The following is a 14317-nucleotide window of genomic DNA, read 5'->3' on the forward strand; positions in this document are numbered from 1 at the left end:
TTATGTAGTTACAGTTACTGCATATATGGTTATATATTCTGCTTTTTTCTCCACTTAACATTATATTTGAAACACTTTGCATTCCAATCAAACTTCTTATACCATCATAACAACTGCCTTGATTTACCATATTTTTTGATTTAACCAGTCCCCTCTGTCTGGGCTCTGAAGTTATGAGAATTTCCTTTAGAAAGCTCTATTAACTCTGCACCTATTTTTTCTCCCCAGGTTCCTATTCTTTCCTCTGAATCCTCAATCTCTGTCTTGAGCCCTGGCTTCTTTTCCCCGTTCCAGACCTGCCTTTCTGAGTAGCTGTTAAACACTCCACTTGGATATCCCACTGGCCTTTAAACGCAACAAGTCAAACCGAGCTCATCACCTTTCCCTCTCACCACCTCTTCCTCCTGACTGGTTTCTTCTGTTGCCGGCGCCTCCATCTCTCCACCCACCGGGGGTCAGTCCCCTCTCACCTCCCTGTATCCGCTCCCCACATCCTATTGTTTACAACCTTTCAGACTCTCCTCCCAGAATGTCTCAGCCACCTGACCCTTCCATGCCAGCTTCAGCAAGTACAGGTCACCCAGTTAAATCTGAATTTCAGATAAATGGGTACATTTTAGCATACACATGCCCCATCAATATTTAGGAAATACTTCAGCTAAAAATTATTCTTTGTTTATATGAAATTCAAATTTAACTGGATATCTGTGTTTTATTTGGCAGCCCGACTCCTGTCTCGGTTTCTCCGGCCCACACCATAACACCTTTCATCCTTACTATAAGCCGCAGTCACCTAATGGTCTCCTTGTCTCTATGTCAAATTCGTTAATTTCTGCAAATCACAGCTCCAACAGTGTCACACTTTACTCACCACCCTTGGTGGTTTCCCACTACCTCGTTCCTCAGGCTCACATTTAGAAACGTCAACAGGCTAGCCCAGATCTGCCTCTCCAGCCCACGTCCCACTGCTGCCCTTCATGGTTCTCAGCTCCATATCCTGGAGGTTCCCCCTCTCCCGCTCTCTCTGGCTCTTCTTCCCCATGTCCCTTCCACCACCTCACTCAGGCCCTCATGATTTCTCACCTGAGCCTCCCTGTTAGCCTCCATGCCTCGATATTTGTGGAACCCAAATCTTCATGTCACTCCCATGTTTAAAACCCTCTCTGGGCCCCTCATCCCCCCAAGATAAAGTCCAGCCCCTTATTCTGGACCATGGGGCCCTTCACAGCCCAGCCTCTGCCTTTCAATTCAATTCAGCTCAATTCAGCAAACAGCCCCCAGTACCTTCCATGTGCTGGGCCATGCCAGAGATATGAAACCAAAGGACCTCAGCTCATAGGCGACATGCAATTGAAGCAGTGTGATGGTCTTAGCAGAACCACAGGAGGCCTTGGAGACTTAACCAGTTAGTGGCAATTCCTGCAGGGAGTTAGTGCAGAACTGGGGTCACAGTTACATCTCCAGTCCCAGGTCCAGGGCTCTTTCCACTACTCAGTGTAGCCTGGCAACAAAAACGTCTGTCTTGCCCAAGACGATGAACCAAACCAAAACAAAAAGATACAAGATGATCTGAGATTAAAATATAAATTAAGTATTAAAATGCAAAACCCATAGAAGTTCCTACAGGGATTCTAAATCACAGTGAAACAGGAGCATTTAAACACTGCACTTATAAGATGGAAACACAGAGAGATGGGTCACACTCAAGCTGAGCCCTGATGAAAGCTCATCTCTCATTTACATTGGTCAACTAACACAGAACAGAGATAACAACTTACTTGACTTGCAGATGCTAAGAGTACCACTGGGGCAGGGACAGAATGAGGACTTGTGACTTTTTATTCTGATATCTATGAACAACTAGAAGAAGATTACTTTTTAAAAATCTAATGGGGCTTCCCTGGTGGCGCAGTGGTTGAGAGTCCGCCTGCCGATGCAGGGGACACAGGTTCGTGCCCCGGTCCGGGAAGATCCCACATGCCGCGGAGCGGCTGGGCCCGTGAGCCATGGCTGCTGAGCCCGCGCGTCCGGAGCCTGTGCTCCGCAATGGGAGAGGCCACAACAGTGAGAGGCCCGTGTACCGCAAAAAAAAAAAAAAAAAAAATCTAATGAATAAAATGCACAGGCCAAAGGCTTGAATTTATTTCAAAGAGCCAAGAAACTAAATTAGAGAAGCCACGAAGTGATTTCTAAGAGAATTCCAAAAGGAGATTAGGAGGGTATCATCTCAAAAATCAGGCAGAGAACCTCAGAGGGAAAGGAGAACACAAGAGATCATCTAGTATATTCTCCGTCCTCAGGGGACAGCATGGCTTTCAATCCAGGAGAGAGATCGTCTGTGTTTGTGGGACCATGTTTTTAAACTGCGGGCTGACAGCAGGTCAAGTAAGTAATTTAGTGGGTCATGACAGTCAATTTCTTTTTAAATGAAAGTGAATAGAATCTAGTAGAAAACACGAGGTTGCATTTCACGCAGCAAGAGTTCAGTGCTGCGTTTTATGTACAATTGTGTGTGTGTGTGCACGTGTGTTTATTAGCTCATAATACAATGTACATTGAGTCAAGAAAGTTTGAAAAACACTTTTCTAGAAAACTTCTATTAGAAAGGGTTTTATTTTTAACACATACTGAACACACTCCGTTATGAGTCCTGACCCTTTTCCTCATTTTTGGAGTCTGTGCTAAAATGAAACAGAGAATGGGGGTGGAATGTTAGAACTGGAAGGAGGAAACAGATGAGCAGAGCGTAAATGAGTGAACTGATCACAAGAGACTAGAGACCAAAGGAATGAGATGGATGAGTTCTGGGCTTTATCCAAAAGCCTCCTGTTTTATGGTAACTAAGGATTCCCTGGCTATTCTCACTGAAGCACTGGGTACACAGTAGCTGCTCAATAGTTACATGTCCTATAAACTTCTAGAAGCACTTGTATTCTCTCTATGGTAAGAGTTGCCAAGCAGTGTGACTGGTGCCTTTTAAATAATGTCAGGCTCCTCCTTGAGGAACTCCTTGCAGCAGCTCCTTGAAGGCTGGGCTCATGCTTGATCCAGTGATGCATCCCCACCTCTGTGCCAGTTGCCTCAATAAATTTCAGTTGGACTGAACTGAAAAGCATCAAAGGACACTAAAGATCTAGTTCTAATAGCCATTGGATGCTTAAACCCTCTCCACAAGAACAAACTGATTTCAGTTCATTGAGCAGAAGGTACTCTAATTAGAGGAAAACAACAACAACAAAACTCTGAGGTTTCCAAGGGAAAAAGAGCGTGGACTCTCTTACACCTCTTGGCCCAGAGGTCAAGTTCATTCAAAGGGCCTGTGTTATCCTTTTAAAGAATAAGAGCCTCTTGAAATGTCAAAGATTCTTTAGGACGTCAAGTTTGGACCTACTTTCTGGACCCAGTCTGGCTCCTGGGGATACCTGCTTTTTCAAGTCTGGACAGCTTGAGGGCAGCAACCACTTTGAATCTGAAGCTGCTGAGCTATTTCAGAGGCCCCATCCACGCTGCTGGCTAGAGCTGGCAGGATGCCCAGGAGGGACCGAGGTGGAGGGCTGGACTTGGAGAAGTAGTCAATTGACCAAATAAATCAAAATTGAACCAAGCCCTGGTTGCTTCCCCACAAGAAGCCCAGGCTGAGGAGAAATGAGACGGGGCTGGGAAGTAATCATTTGCCTTCCTCACCCTCTGCAGCTCTTCCTACCTCCATGCCTAGGTGTCCAAACCCAACCCCTAATAGTGCAGCTGTTTAGCTTAGGGTGGGGGGCGGGGGGGGGGGCGTGGTGAGGTGTCAGTAAGGAAGCCCTGAGCGTGAATATGTAAGGGAGATGGCACTGGTCTGAGGCTAGACTCCTTGGAAAGGCATATGGTGAGTTATCAGTGAAGGGAATGGGTGAAAGATGTCCTACACCAAAGGATCAAATTCAAATTCAAATAAGGAAAGCCCACTAGTCACTAGTGACTCTTCTTCCCAGCCAGGCAAATGTCCTGAGAGAGCCATCGCTAAAGGAAAGTCCTCTTTATTGGGGACACTAATTAGTATTAAAGGTAGAGATAAGTAACCTTTCCCTGCAGTGATACTAAAGCCATGGCTTTGCCCTTAATGTGTGCTGTTCCTTACACACACGTCAAATCTCATGTCTCTGTGGATGAGAAAGGCAAGGAACAGAATAATAATCCTGTCTGCAGAGTTCAGTGGACACTAGGAATCCAAAACTTATTTCGACAAACAGTTTCAGCCTCCATCCCCCACTGAATCTCTATCCCAGCCTCCCTCCCACCATCTGTCAGCACACGCTGAAGGAATACAAAGCATCCTTGGGTTAACCTGAGTAGAATATGATCAAGAGGGCAAGTTGGCTCAGGGTCAGGGGAGAAAAGAGGCTGCATATCATATACTCTCAAATCAAGCAGAAACAAAGTTTAGGCTTTAGAAAAAAGATACTATCTATGTCTTGATACTTGGTTTGAATCTCAAGTCTAACTTCAGTTTAACAACGTCTCCCTGCCTCAGTTTCCTAAGAAAGCACACCCAAAGATTAAAAAAAAAAAAAAAAAAAAGAAGCCCACAGTGTCTAGCAGTGTCTGGCAACTGAACGGGCCAGCAAACTACATACTAACACTGGGAATGAAGTGATGCTAAATAGATCAGAGCAGAGGTTCTGGAGTCAGAGGGACCCCAGGATGCTGGCTCCGTGGACCTCCTCAGCTATGAAGACTTGGGAAAGTTCCTCAACCTCTCTGAGCTGTCAGTGTCTCATCTACAAAATGGGGATAATAAAACTACTTCAGAGGGTTACTGTAAGGATGAACTGAGCATCTGTATGTGAAATGCCTGATACAGAATAGATGACCATAAATGATGGGTATTATTATGAGGGCTTGCCCCCTCAGAGAGGTAAACATGCCCCCACTAAAGAGCTGTTCTGCAGCTGCCTCAGGCAACCAGATGAACCTCTCAAAGGCCACTGATGCTCAAATACCAAATACCCACGTTCCCCCATGTCATGCCTCCTCCCCCCACACTCCCTATTACAGTGCCTGGCACGCCGCCTCCCGAGTTTCCAAGTGAGGGATCTTGCAGTCCTCATTGACTTCCCTCTCCTCCCACAGCCAAACCATTATCAGGTGCTGTTAATTCTACTTCTTAAATATGTCAACTCCATTTGCTTCTCTCCCTCTGCCCACCACAAATATTAGTTCGGGGCTCCACCAACTTACCCCTAGATAACAGGTCTCCAGGCTCATCTCCCTACCCCGGTCTTCCCCCTTCAATTAACTCTGCAACTACAATTATCTTTCTAAAGTACAAATCTAATCGTGCCTCTCCCTTGCTTTAAACCCTTCATTGGCTCCCCCAAATAAAATCCAAGTCCCCTAACATGGCTTCCAGAGCCTGCCATGATCTGCCTAGGGCTCAGAGCTCCCTTCCCAGACTCATCTCTCACCACACCCCTCCTTACTCTGCGTGTTCCAGCCACACTGAGTACGCACACTTGTACAAATGAATCATGACTTCTCTCTCTCTCTGTGGTGATTTCACACATGCTTTCCCCTCTGCATAGAATACTCCTTTGTCCCTTCCCTTCACCATGTTAACTCATATTCATTTTTTAGGTTTCAACTTCGATGTCATTTCTTCCAGGAAGCCATCCCCAATACCTGAATCCCGGATTAGATGTCCCTTCCACTGTATACAAATGTCTGCTAATTTGTTCACCTCTCCCCAGTAGAGCCCCTGTAGGACAAAATCCGTTTCTTTCATTGAAACATCCCAAGCGCCTCAAACACTGCCTGGCACAAGACAGGCACTCAGATATTTGCTGGATAGATGTATGGATGCCAACCATTGGTCCTGCCCTGTGGAGCCATTTCTGGTTGAAGGCAGTAGCTAAACCAACCCCAGGTACCAGCAGGTTTCCATCCAGCAAAGGCAACACCTACCTAGAATGGCTACCACCTCGTCATCCTGGATCACCTCCAGGGAGCCGGAGACCACAAAGCAGAGGCTGTCGACACTCTCTCCCGCGTGGTAGATGAGGTCCCCTGGGGCGCAATGCACCGTCTGGAACTCCATGGCCAGTGCCCGCAGGCAGCCGTCGCTGGCTAGCCGGAAGGCCGGGTGCTCCTTGAACACCTTGCGGTTCAGGTGCACGCAGATGTCAGCTCTCATGTCCTTGGGGCAGATCTGCAGGACCTGGCAAGCATGGGGAGAAAAAGTGTCAGGATCCTCGGTGTGGCCTCCAGCTCACTGCTTCGCAGGACAGAAGCAACACCCACTAGACTAGACCGTACTTTTCAAGGCACCAATGGACAAGACAGCCGCAGTGACCCCAAAATCTGTGCTAAATGCTCAGGACAGGGGCCTGAGTCGGGGGCTGGGAGTATGTTGGGACCCTTTAGACAGGAAATCCGGGAAGCCCTCTCTGAGGAGGTGACAATTAAGCTGACATCTACATAACGTGTCAGAAGGAGCCCTATGAAAGAAGAACATTCCAGCGGAATAGGCAAGGCTGTGAGGAGACCTGAGCAATAGCCAGTGTGAATGACGGGAAAGGTGGGCATGGGAGATGAGGTTTCAGGAGAACGTCGAGCACGAGAGCATGTGGAGACTTTTAAACTATGAAAAGATCTTGATTATGATACTGAGTGTAATGGGGACACACTGGAGGACTTGGAACAGGGGAGTGACAGGGCATCCTCTATATTTTAAGACGATCATTGCAGCTCCAGAGTGGAGTTAGAGGGCCAACTGTAGGCTGGCAGGAGTGGAGCCAGGAATCGAGTTAGCTCACTCCTGCAGGTGTCTAGGTGAGCAGTGAGGGGACTTGGACTGGGATGCTGGCAGGGAAGCCAGTGAGAAGTAATCAAATTCCAAATGTATTCTGAAGATCCAGCTGACATGGTCTGTTGATGGATTGCAGGTGGATGTGATTTGAAGAAAGATATTAAGTAATATTTACTGAGCACTTCCTATGTGCCAGGCATTGCTAGGCACTTTGGAGTCATTCATTCATTTCACACACATCTATGGAATACCTTCTTGTATGCCGGGAATCATTCTAGGCTCTGAGGATGTAGCGCGAACAAAACCCCCTGCCTTTGTGTGACTTACTATCTAGTGGGAGGGGACAAGCAAAATAAGTAAAATTTAGAGGTTAGGGCTATTTGCAAATAAAAAACAAAATAAGTAACATTTAGCAGTAAGTGCTAAGGAGAACAATGAAGAAAGAAAGCAGAGGGAAGGTCAGGAGAGTTGTGATTTCACGTTTTCAAGCTAATTGAAATCCTCACATAAACCCTATGGCGTAAGTGCTATTATGGTACCGTTTTACAGATGAGGAAACTGAAGTACAGGAAAGATCAATAACTTGCTCAAAGTTGCACAGCCAGGAAACTGCAGAGCTGGGCTCTCCAACTAGGTAGTCTGACTCCAGAGCCCAGTTTAGATACAAATCACTTCCTATATGATAAAGCTGCCCAAAACAAAAGGGCTTGTAATTTGACTCTCAGCGTCTAGGAACTCAAGGCAAAATGGGAACTGTAAGAGGCCATGAGGGTCTCATATTCCAAAGAAATAAAAATTTCTCAGCCTTTCCTATGGAGAGAAATATTTCTCTGGACTAAATTTTTGCAAGAAATCATTCATAGCGCCTTACGTAGCAAGCACGAAGTAACACAAGAGGACACCTTCAAGTGTAGTTTTCCAGAAAAGTCAGGAGTGTTCCTAAAATAATCCTTTCTCCTGTCCTAGCCTGTGAACAAAGCTGGGGGCATAAAATCAAACGTGTTAAGTGAAGACATTTCCTTGGGGTGCTGGTTACTTCCCCACCCCTGCTTCTCCGCCTCAGCACAGGACATTTGCCTCTGCATCTGGTGCTCACCTCCGAATTTATTTTTTTACTTTTTTTATTTTTATTTTTTTTGCCGTACACGGGCCTCTCACTGTTGTGGCCTCTCCCATTGCAGAGCACTGGCTCCGGACGCGCAGGCTCAGCGGCCATGGCTCACGGGCCTAGCCGCTCCGCGGCATGTGGGATCTTCCCGGACCGGGGCACGAACCCATGTCCCCTGCATCAGCAGGCGGACTCTCAACCACTGCACCACCAGGGAAGCCCTCACCTCCGAATCTGGAAGTCCCTCAGCCTCCTTCAAAACCCAGCTCAAATCTCACCTTGCCCAGCACAGCTCTGCTCCAATCCCACCCCTCTGCATGCCCCCATGCTCTGCACTGGAAAGAGGAGGTCAAACAGTTGAAATCCCAGTTCCTTCCTCTCCAAGTGACTTAACTGCTCTACACTTCAGTTTCTTCTATAAAAAAGCATGCTGCTAATGTTGCCTTATGAGGAGTCAATGAAATTATATCTACCAGTACACATCCTCAGGACAGCACCTGGCCCCAGTCAGGGACTCAATAAATGCAGGTCCCCGTCCTCTATGTGCCTCTGCGTTCTTGCTCTGGGGCTGCAGGATGCCAAGGAAGTGAGCATGCTCTCTGGGAGTGGGGACGGAGGACTGACTGAGGCAGAGGAAAACTCAGACAGCCAATGCTTAGGCAGAGCGCTCACTAAGTACTTCTCCTTCAGGTTCAGTAAAACAAGACTCCTGTAGAAATGCAGGTTTAAGTTGGATCCTCTTCTCTCCAAGCAGAACACCAGGGAGTGGGGAACACTTGCTTGTCATGTCAAAACCGTGCCCAGTGGTTTGAAACAAAGATTTGTTCTCTAGGTGATTTCACCTTTAAATAGTTCCTTTCCCTTGGGCTGGGCTTTGCTGGCAGAGTGGAGATAATGCTTTATTCATGGGCACTGTTCCAGAGCCTCGGGAAAGCACATGTGGAGAGGAGAGGGCACTTGGAGTTGAGAAATTACACTCTCACGGCCGTCAGCATCTCCATCAGCATCTCCATCATTTTTCTGTTGGCTTCACACTGGCAGGCGCTCCTGAACGCCTCTCTCAAGACCCCGCAGCCTTCCCGGGCCACCTGCCCTTCCACTTGGTTTGAGGAGAGACCACTCTTGCTGATCCCTGAGGCTTCGAAGGCCCCAAGGAGCTGTCACCACAGAAGTTCATGGAGTCTCCCTGGGGGAGAGGAGGGGTGGGGGTTAGGATGAAGCATGGATGCGAGAACAGGCTTTAGGATCAAGCGGACCTGGATTCACGTCCTGGCTTCCACATGTACTAGTCGTGTGGGCTTGAAGCTATGCTTCTTTCCCCAAGTCTTCTTCTTCTAACTTGAGTATAGAATTCTTCAGAGGACTCCATGAGCTGCTGTGTGAAAGTCCTGGTACGATGCCCGGCGCGGGACAGGGCTCAATGCATGGGAGCTGCCATGTCTGACATTGTTATCACAGCAGAGCAGCAGGTCAGCCTGAGGGAGGCTTTGAAGTCCAGGAGGCCAGAGCTAAAAGGGCCTTAGAGGTCAGCCTTATCCTTAAAAGTCATCTAGTTTCCAGGTATCACAGACAAGGAAACTGAGGCTCAGAGGGACCAATGATGTGCTCAAGGTCATCAGATAATTACTGGTAACACCGGAGTTGCCCAGCACTCCCACCCTTCCATCGCACACACATCGCCTGGTCATCATCGACCATTCTGACCTAGACTGGAGGGGAGGGAAACCAGGGAAGGGCTCAGAACCTTGGGACTGGCTTTCTCCCCAGGAGCTGCCTGCCAAGGAATAGCGGCCACCCCAGGCCGGGCTGGGCTCTGCACTGAGTGTCACAATAGCCCCCCTTCCATCTGGATCAGGACGTGGGGCAAATCCCAGAGCCCTCCAGGGAGATAGCAGGGAGGGGAAGAGAGGGCCAGTGCTGATGGGTGCTGTCTCCCATGGGCAGCCACCCAGCCCAGACCTGCAGTGAGGGCAGGAAAGGGTTTCTTTCCCAACAACCAGATTTACAAAGGCATCCTGGCCCCTGGGAAAGGGAGCCCCAGGGCTGAGAGATCAAAGTTCCTTTCTGCTCCATCAGCTGCCAGGCACCCACAGAAGCTACAGGGACCTGGTTGAGACAGCAGAGCAGAAGCTACAGGGACCTGGTTGAGACGGCAGAGCAGAAACAACAGGCACAGCGGCGCCAGGGGTTAGCAAAGCCAGGGATGAAGTCCCACCCAGCCGACGACCTGCCTGTCTGAGAAATGAGGGCAACTTCACCTGGACTCGTCCTTCTTCCCTCCAGTACATGTTCTGAATTAAAAACAACAACAAAAAGTAATAGTAGGAAAAGCACAAGCTTTGAAGTCAGACAAAACTGGGTTCCAACCCTGACTCTGCCATTCTGAACTCTGTGACCAGGGGCAATTAATAAAATTAATTGGGTTGCGGTGTCCTCACCCCTTCAATAGAAATAAGAGCGGATGCCTCCCAGGGTTGTCATGAAGCCTAAGTGAAGCGCGAATGCAGGGCCAGGCACGTGCAGTTGTGCAGTAAACATCTGCTCTTTTTTTTTTTTTTTTTTTTTTGCGGTACACGGGCCTCTCACCATTGCGGCCTCTCCCGCTGCGGAGCACAGGCCCCGGACGCGCAGGCCCAGCGGCCATGGTCCACGGGCCCAGCCGCTCCGCAGCATGCGGGATCCTCCCGGACCGGGGCACGAACCCGCGTCCCCCGCATCGGCAGGCGGACTCCCAACCACTGCGCCACCAGGGAAGCCCAAACATCTGCTCTTAATGCACCTTCAAGACAGGGTAGCTGGTGATTGTTATTATGGCAGATATTCAATCAATCAAGGTATTATTCCGTTTAAGTTGGGATCAGTTAAATTTAGTTAAATTTCGCCAATTAAACTGTCAACTCTCAACTGACTCTTCCAATGGAGAAAGGCCAGGAGCATGGAGAGCTGATCCCCAAGGCAGCTGAATTTGCCTCTGAAGGTGTCATAAGGTACTTTTGCAATCGTGATATCGTTCTGTTTGCCTCATTCTAACAATGAAAGGTATCAGTATTCCCTGAGTACTTAAGGAATGGTGATTAAAGGGAGAAGTGCTATTAAAAAGACTTGAGAAGCAGAGAAAAACTAACCTAGGATTACATCTTTGCTCATAGCAAATATTACAAAGGAGATCATTCATAAATGATTAACTGAAAGTCCACTGTATCTTTTCTCTATTCTTTCCAGTACCACCAAATTTTCTTCACTTTATTGAAATGCATCTAGAATAATGCAACTCTTGGAGAATGACCGATATTTACTGCCATTTCCACTTTACAGGTGGGAAAACTGATGCCTAAAAAGGAGCCTAAGGGATGCTCTGGTTAAGTCAACTGCTTATTAAGGCACAAGCCCTTGGTCGGTATCTCCCAGGCTCGTCTAACTAATAGGACATTGGTTAAAAATGCAGATTTCCAATCCCCGCTCCACCCCATTCCTCCCCACAAAATTCTGATTCCAAAGATCTGGGATTGTGGCTGGGAATCTGTTTTTAATGACCATATCATGGGATTCTCAGCAGAGCCAAGACTAGAGTAAGGCAACAGCCTTGGACACAAAATTTAAGGAGATGCTAAAAACTCAGGCATCAAGATAAATCAGAGTTTAGGGCAATACTCTGAAAAATCAAAACTCATGCAAAAAAATCCATGATGAACAAAATAGCGCAAGTTTGAATAAAGAGCGGATCAGCAGCAATTCTGTGCCATCTTGGAGTCCGAGGTGAAAGGAAAATCAGTAACACTGGCCATCTCACCCTGGGCGGCCCTGATTCTTGTCAGCATACCAGCCTGGGCAATCCTGTCCTAGACAGTCAGACTGCAGGTCCGTCTCTTCTCCAGGAGACACCCCTGCCTTTCCAGCTTCTAAAATAATATCTCTTAATTGCCAGTTCTTGAGAAAGGCTGATCTGGAAGCAATCAAAATCTTTAGAGGTAGGACCTGGGAATCCAAAACTACACCCAGGAGAATTCAGATGCACAGTCAGGTGTAAGAAGCACTGCCCTAGGTGAGCCTCAGGTCTCCCTGGGAAAGCCGAGAGACAAGTGGTTTACCTGAGCCTGTCGCCTCCTTACCTTCTCTGTGTCGATGCCTCTGGACATGGACCAGGTAGACACGATGTAATCCATGACGCGCTCGCTCAGTCCCTTGGGAACCTGGTAGAGCTTCAGGAAGTCCCGGACGCTGTTGAGCATCTCATGATACCTGTTGGTGTTGGCGTACATCTGCTGGAAAATGGTTGTCACATTCCCGAAGATGGTGGCATACAGAAGTGCTAGAGGAGAGAGGAGGAGGAAAAATACACATCAGTGGTCCGTGAACTAGGGCCCAAGAACGCCCAGCTTCCTCAGAGCAGTCCAGTGGTCAGAGCTGCCCACCCATTGGCCGATGCTTCTGACCTTCTCAGAAGAACCTCACCCCATGGAGCCTCTGGGAGTGGACCCAAAGAAAGAGTCTCCAAACACCAGGCCACTAGGACAAACTTGTGGGAGGCAGGGCTAGAGTGGGGCAGCTGGCATGACTGGGGCCAGAAATAGGAGACAGACAGCAGTGGGGGCTGGGTACAGGAGAGCTGGACTACGTCACTGTATACGTTTTTTCACAAAAAGCTTGAACCATGCCTGAAGCCCTCAGTCAAATGTGTTATGTGCTCTGGACCAGCCCAAATCCAAACCTATCAGCAAGCCATCATTTTAAAGCCCTGCTATGTGCCAACTACACTACCTGCCAGAGACAGGATGGGGAATGTGCCACTCAGTCCTGGTTCTCACACAGCAAACAACACAGCAAACAGACTTTAAAAATGTAATCACAAATAATTAAATAATAGCAAGTCTGCCAACAGCACTGAAGGATGTTATATCTTTGCTTTGTATTTATTGTTAAGGTGCATGTCAACACAACAATCCACTTCACTGTGATGTGACTCCTGGGGAAAAAAGCATGGCTTTGATATGAACAGAATAAAATCAGGTCCCCTGGAGATGTAACAAGCATCTATTACATGCTACTGCTGCTCCGCCTACATTAGTGTCATGAAGAAGGACCATTACGTCATCATAAAACCCCACATTCTACACGTAACCCCCATTTGCCCTTGAATGCTAAGCTCAAGTGCTACCTCTTCCAGGAAGCCTCCCCAACACTCCTCCCCTCCATCTGTCCCCGTGAGGGTGACTGCAACTCCCCAGGCATACAGATCTTCCTCGATTTACAATAGGGTTACATTCCAATAAGCCCATCATAAATTGGAAATATCGTAAGTCAAAAATGCATTTCATACACCTAACCTACCAAACATCACAGCTTAGCCTAGTTACCTTAAACGCGCTCAGAACACGAACATTAGCCTACAGTTGGGCAAAGTCGTGAAAAACAAAGCCTGTTTTATAATAAAGTGTTAAATATCTTACGTAATTTATTGAATCCTGTATTAAAAGTGAAAAGCAGAATGGTTGATCCTTGTGATCGCGCGGCTGACTAGGTGCTGCAGCTCACTGCCACTGCCCAGCATCACAAGAGCATATCATACTGCATATCACTAGCCCAGGAAAAGATCAAAATTCAAAATTGGAAGTACGGTCTCTACTGAAGGCATATCGGTTTCACACCATTATAAAGTTGAAAAATCCTAAGTCAGGGACTATCTGTATTTCCACTGAGCTCGTGTTATAGACACCATTTTGCAATCATATTCTTCTTTCTTTGCCTGTGCCCTTACAATAGGCTTGAAGGCTGGACTCAGCTTTTCCTTGCCATTGCAGCTGGGGGAGCTAATGTTATGCCAGTACCCAATAAATATTTGTCATATTAGTGAATTTCACATGCGTTTGCAATGCCTTACTCTAAAAATGAGTTACTATTTTTTTTTTTTTTTTTTTTTTTTTGCGGTACGCGGGCCTCTCACTGTTGTGGCCTCTTCCGTTGCGGAGCACAGGCTCCAGACGCACAGGCTTAGCGGCCATGGCTCACGGGCCCAGCCGCTCCATGGCATGTGGGATCTTCCCGGACCGGGGCACGAACCCGTGTCCCCTGCATCGGCAGGCGGACTCTCAACCACTGTGCCACCAGGGAAGCCCAAAAATGAGTTACTACTGACACACAATGAACTTTACATGTTGACGTATACAATTTGATAAGCTTTGACATATGTAGACACCCATAAGACAATCACCACAATCCAGATAGTAACATATCCATCACCGCTAAAAGTTTTGTCATGTGCACTTATAATCCCTCCCCCTCCCCCTCCCATCTCCAAGCAACTGATGTTTTCTGTCACCATAGATTAGCTTACATTTTCAAGAATTTTATATAAATGTAATCAGACAGTATATATTCTTTTTAAACATCATAAAATACATTCATTTAAAATGTACAGTTCAATG

General features: G+C 47.4%; 1 protein-coding gene across 2 annotated transcripts in view; it reads right to left on the minus strand.

Annotated features, from left to right (window-relative positions):
* Nucleotides 1–14317, minus strand: part of KCNH1 (potassium voltage-gated channel subfamily H member 1) — a gene marked incomplete at both ends in the record, with an annotated part of 420139 nt that overhangs the window by 106077 nt on the left and 299745 nt on the right. For both annotated transcript variants that reach the window (XM_082832647.1, XM_082832646.1), the window contains 2 exons: nucleotides 5944–6196; nucleotides 12005–12204. In XM_082832647.1, coding sequence (XP_082688773.1) covers nucleotides 5944–6196; nucleotides 12005–12204 — 453 coding nt within the window. The remainder of the gene's footprint in view (nucleotides 1–5943; nucleotides 6197–12004; nucleotides 12205–14317) is intronic.

This window comes from Leucopleurus acutus (assembly GCF_964270905.1).
Source record: "Leucopleurus acutus genome assembly, chromosome: 2".
Classification (NCBI taxonomy): domain Eukaryota; kingdom Metazoa; phylum Chordata; class Mammalia; order Artiodactyla; family Delphinidae; genus Leucopleurus; species Leucopleurus acutus.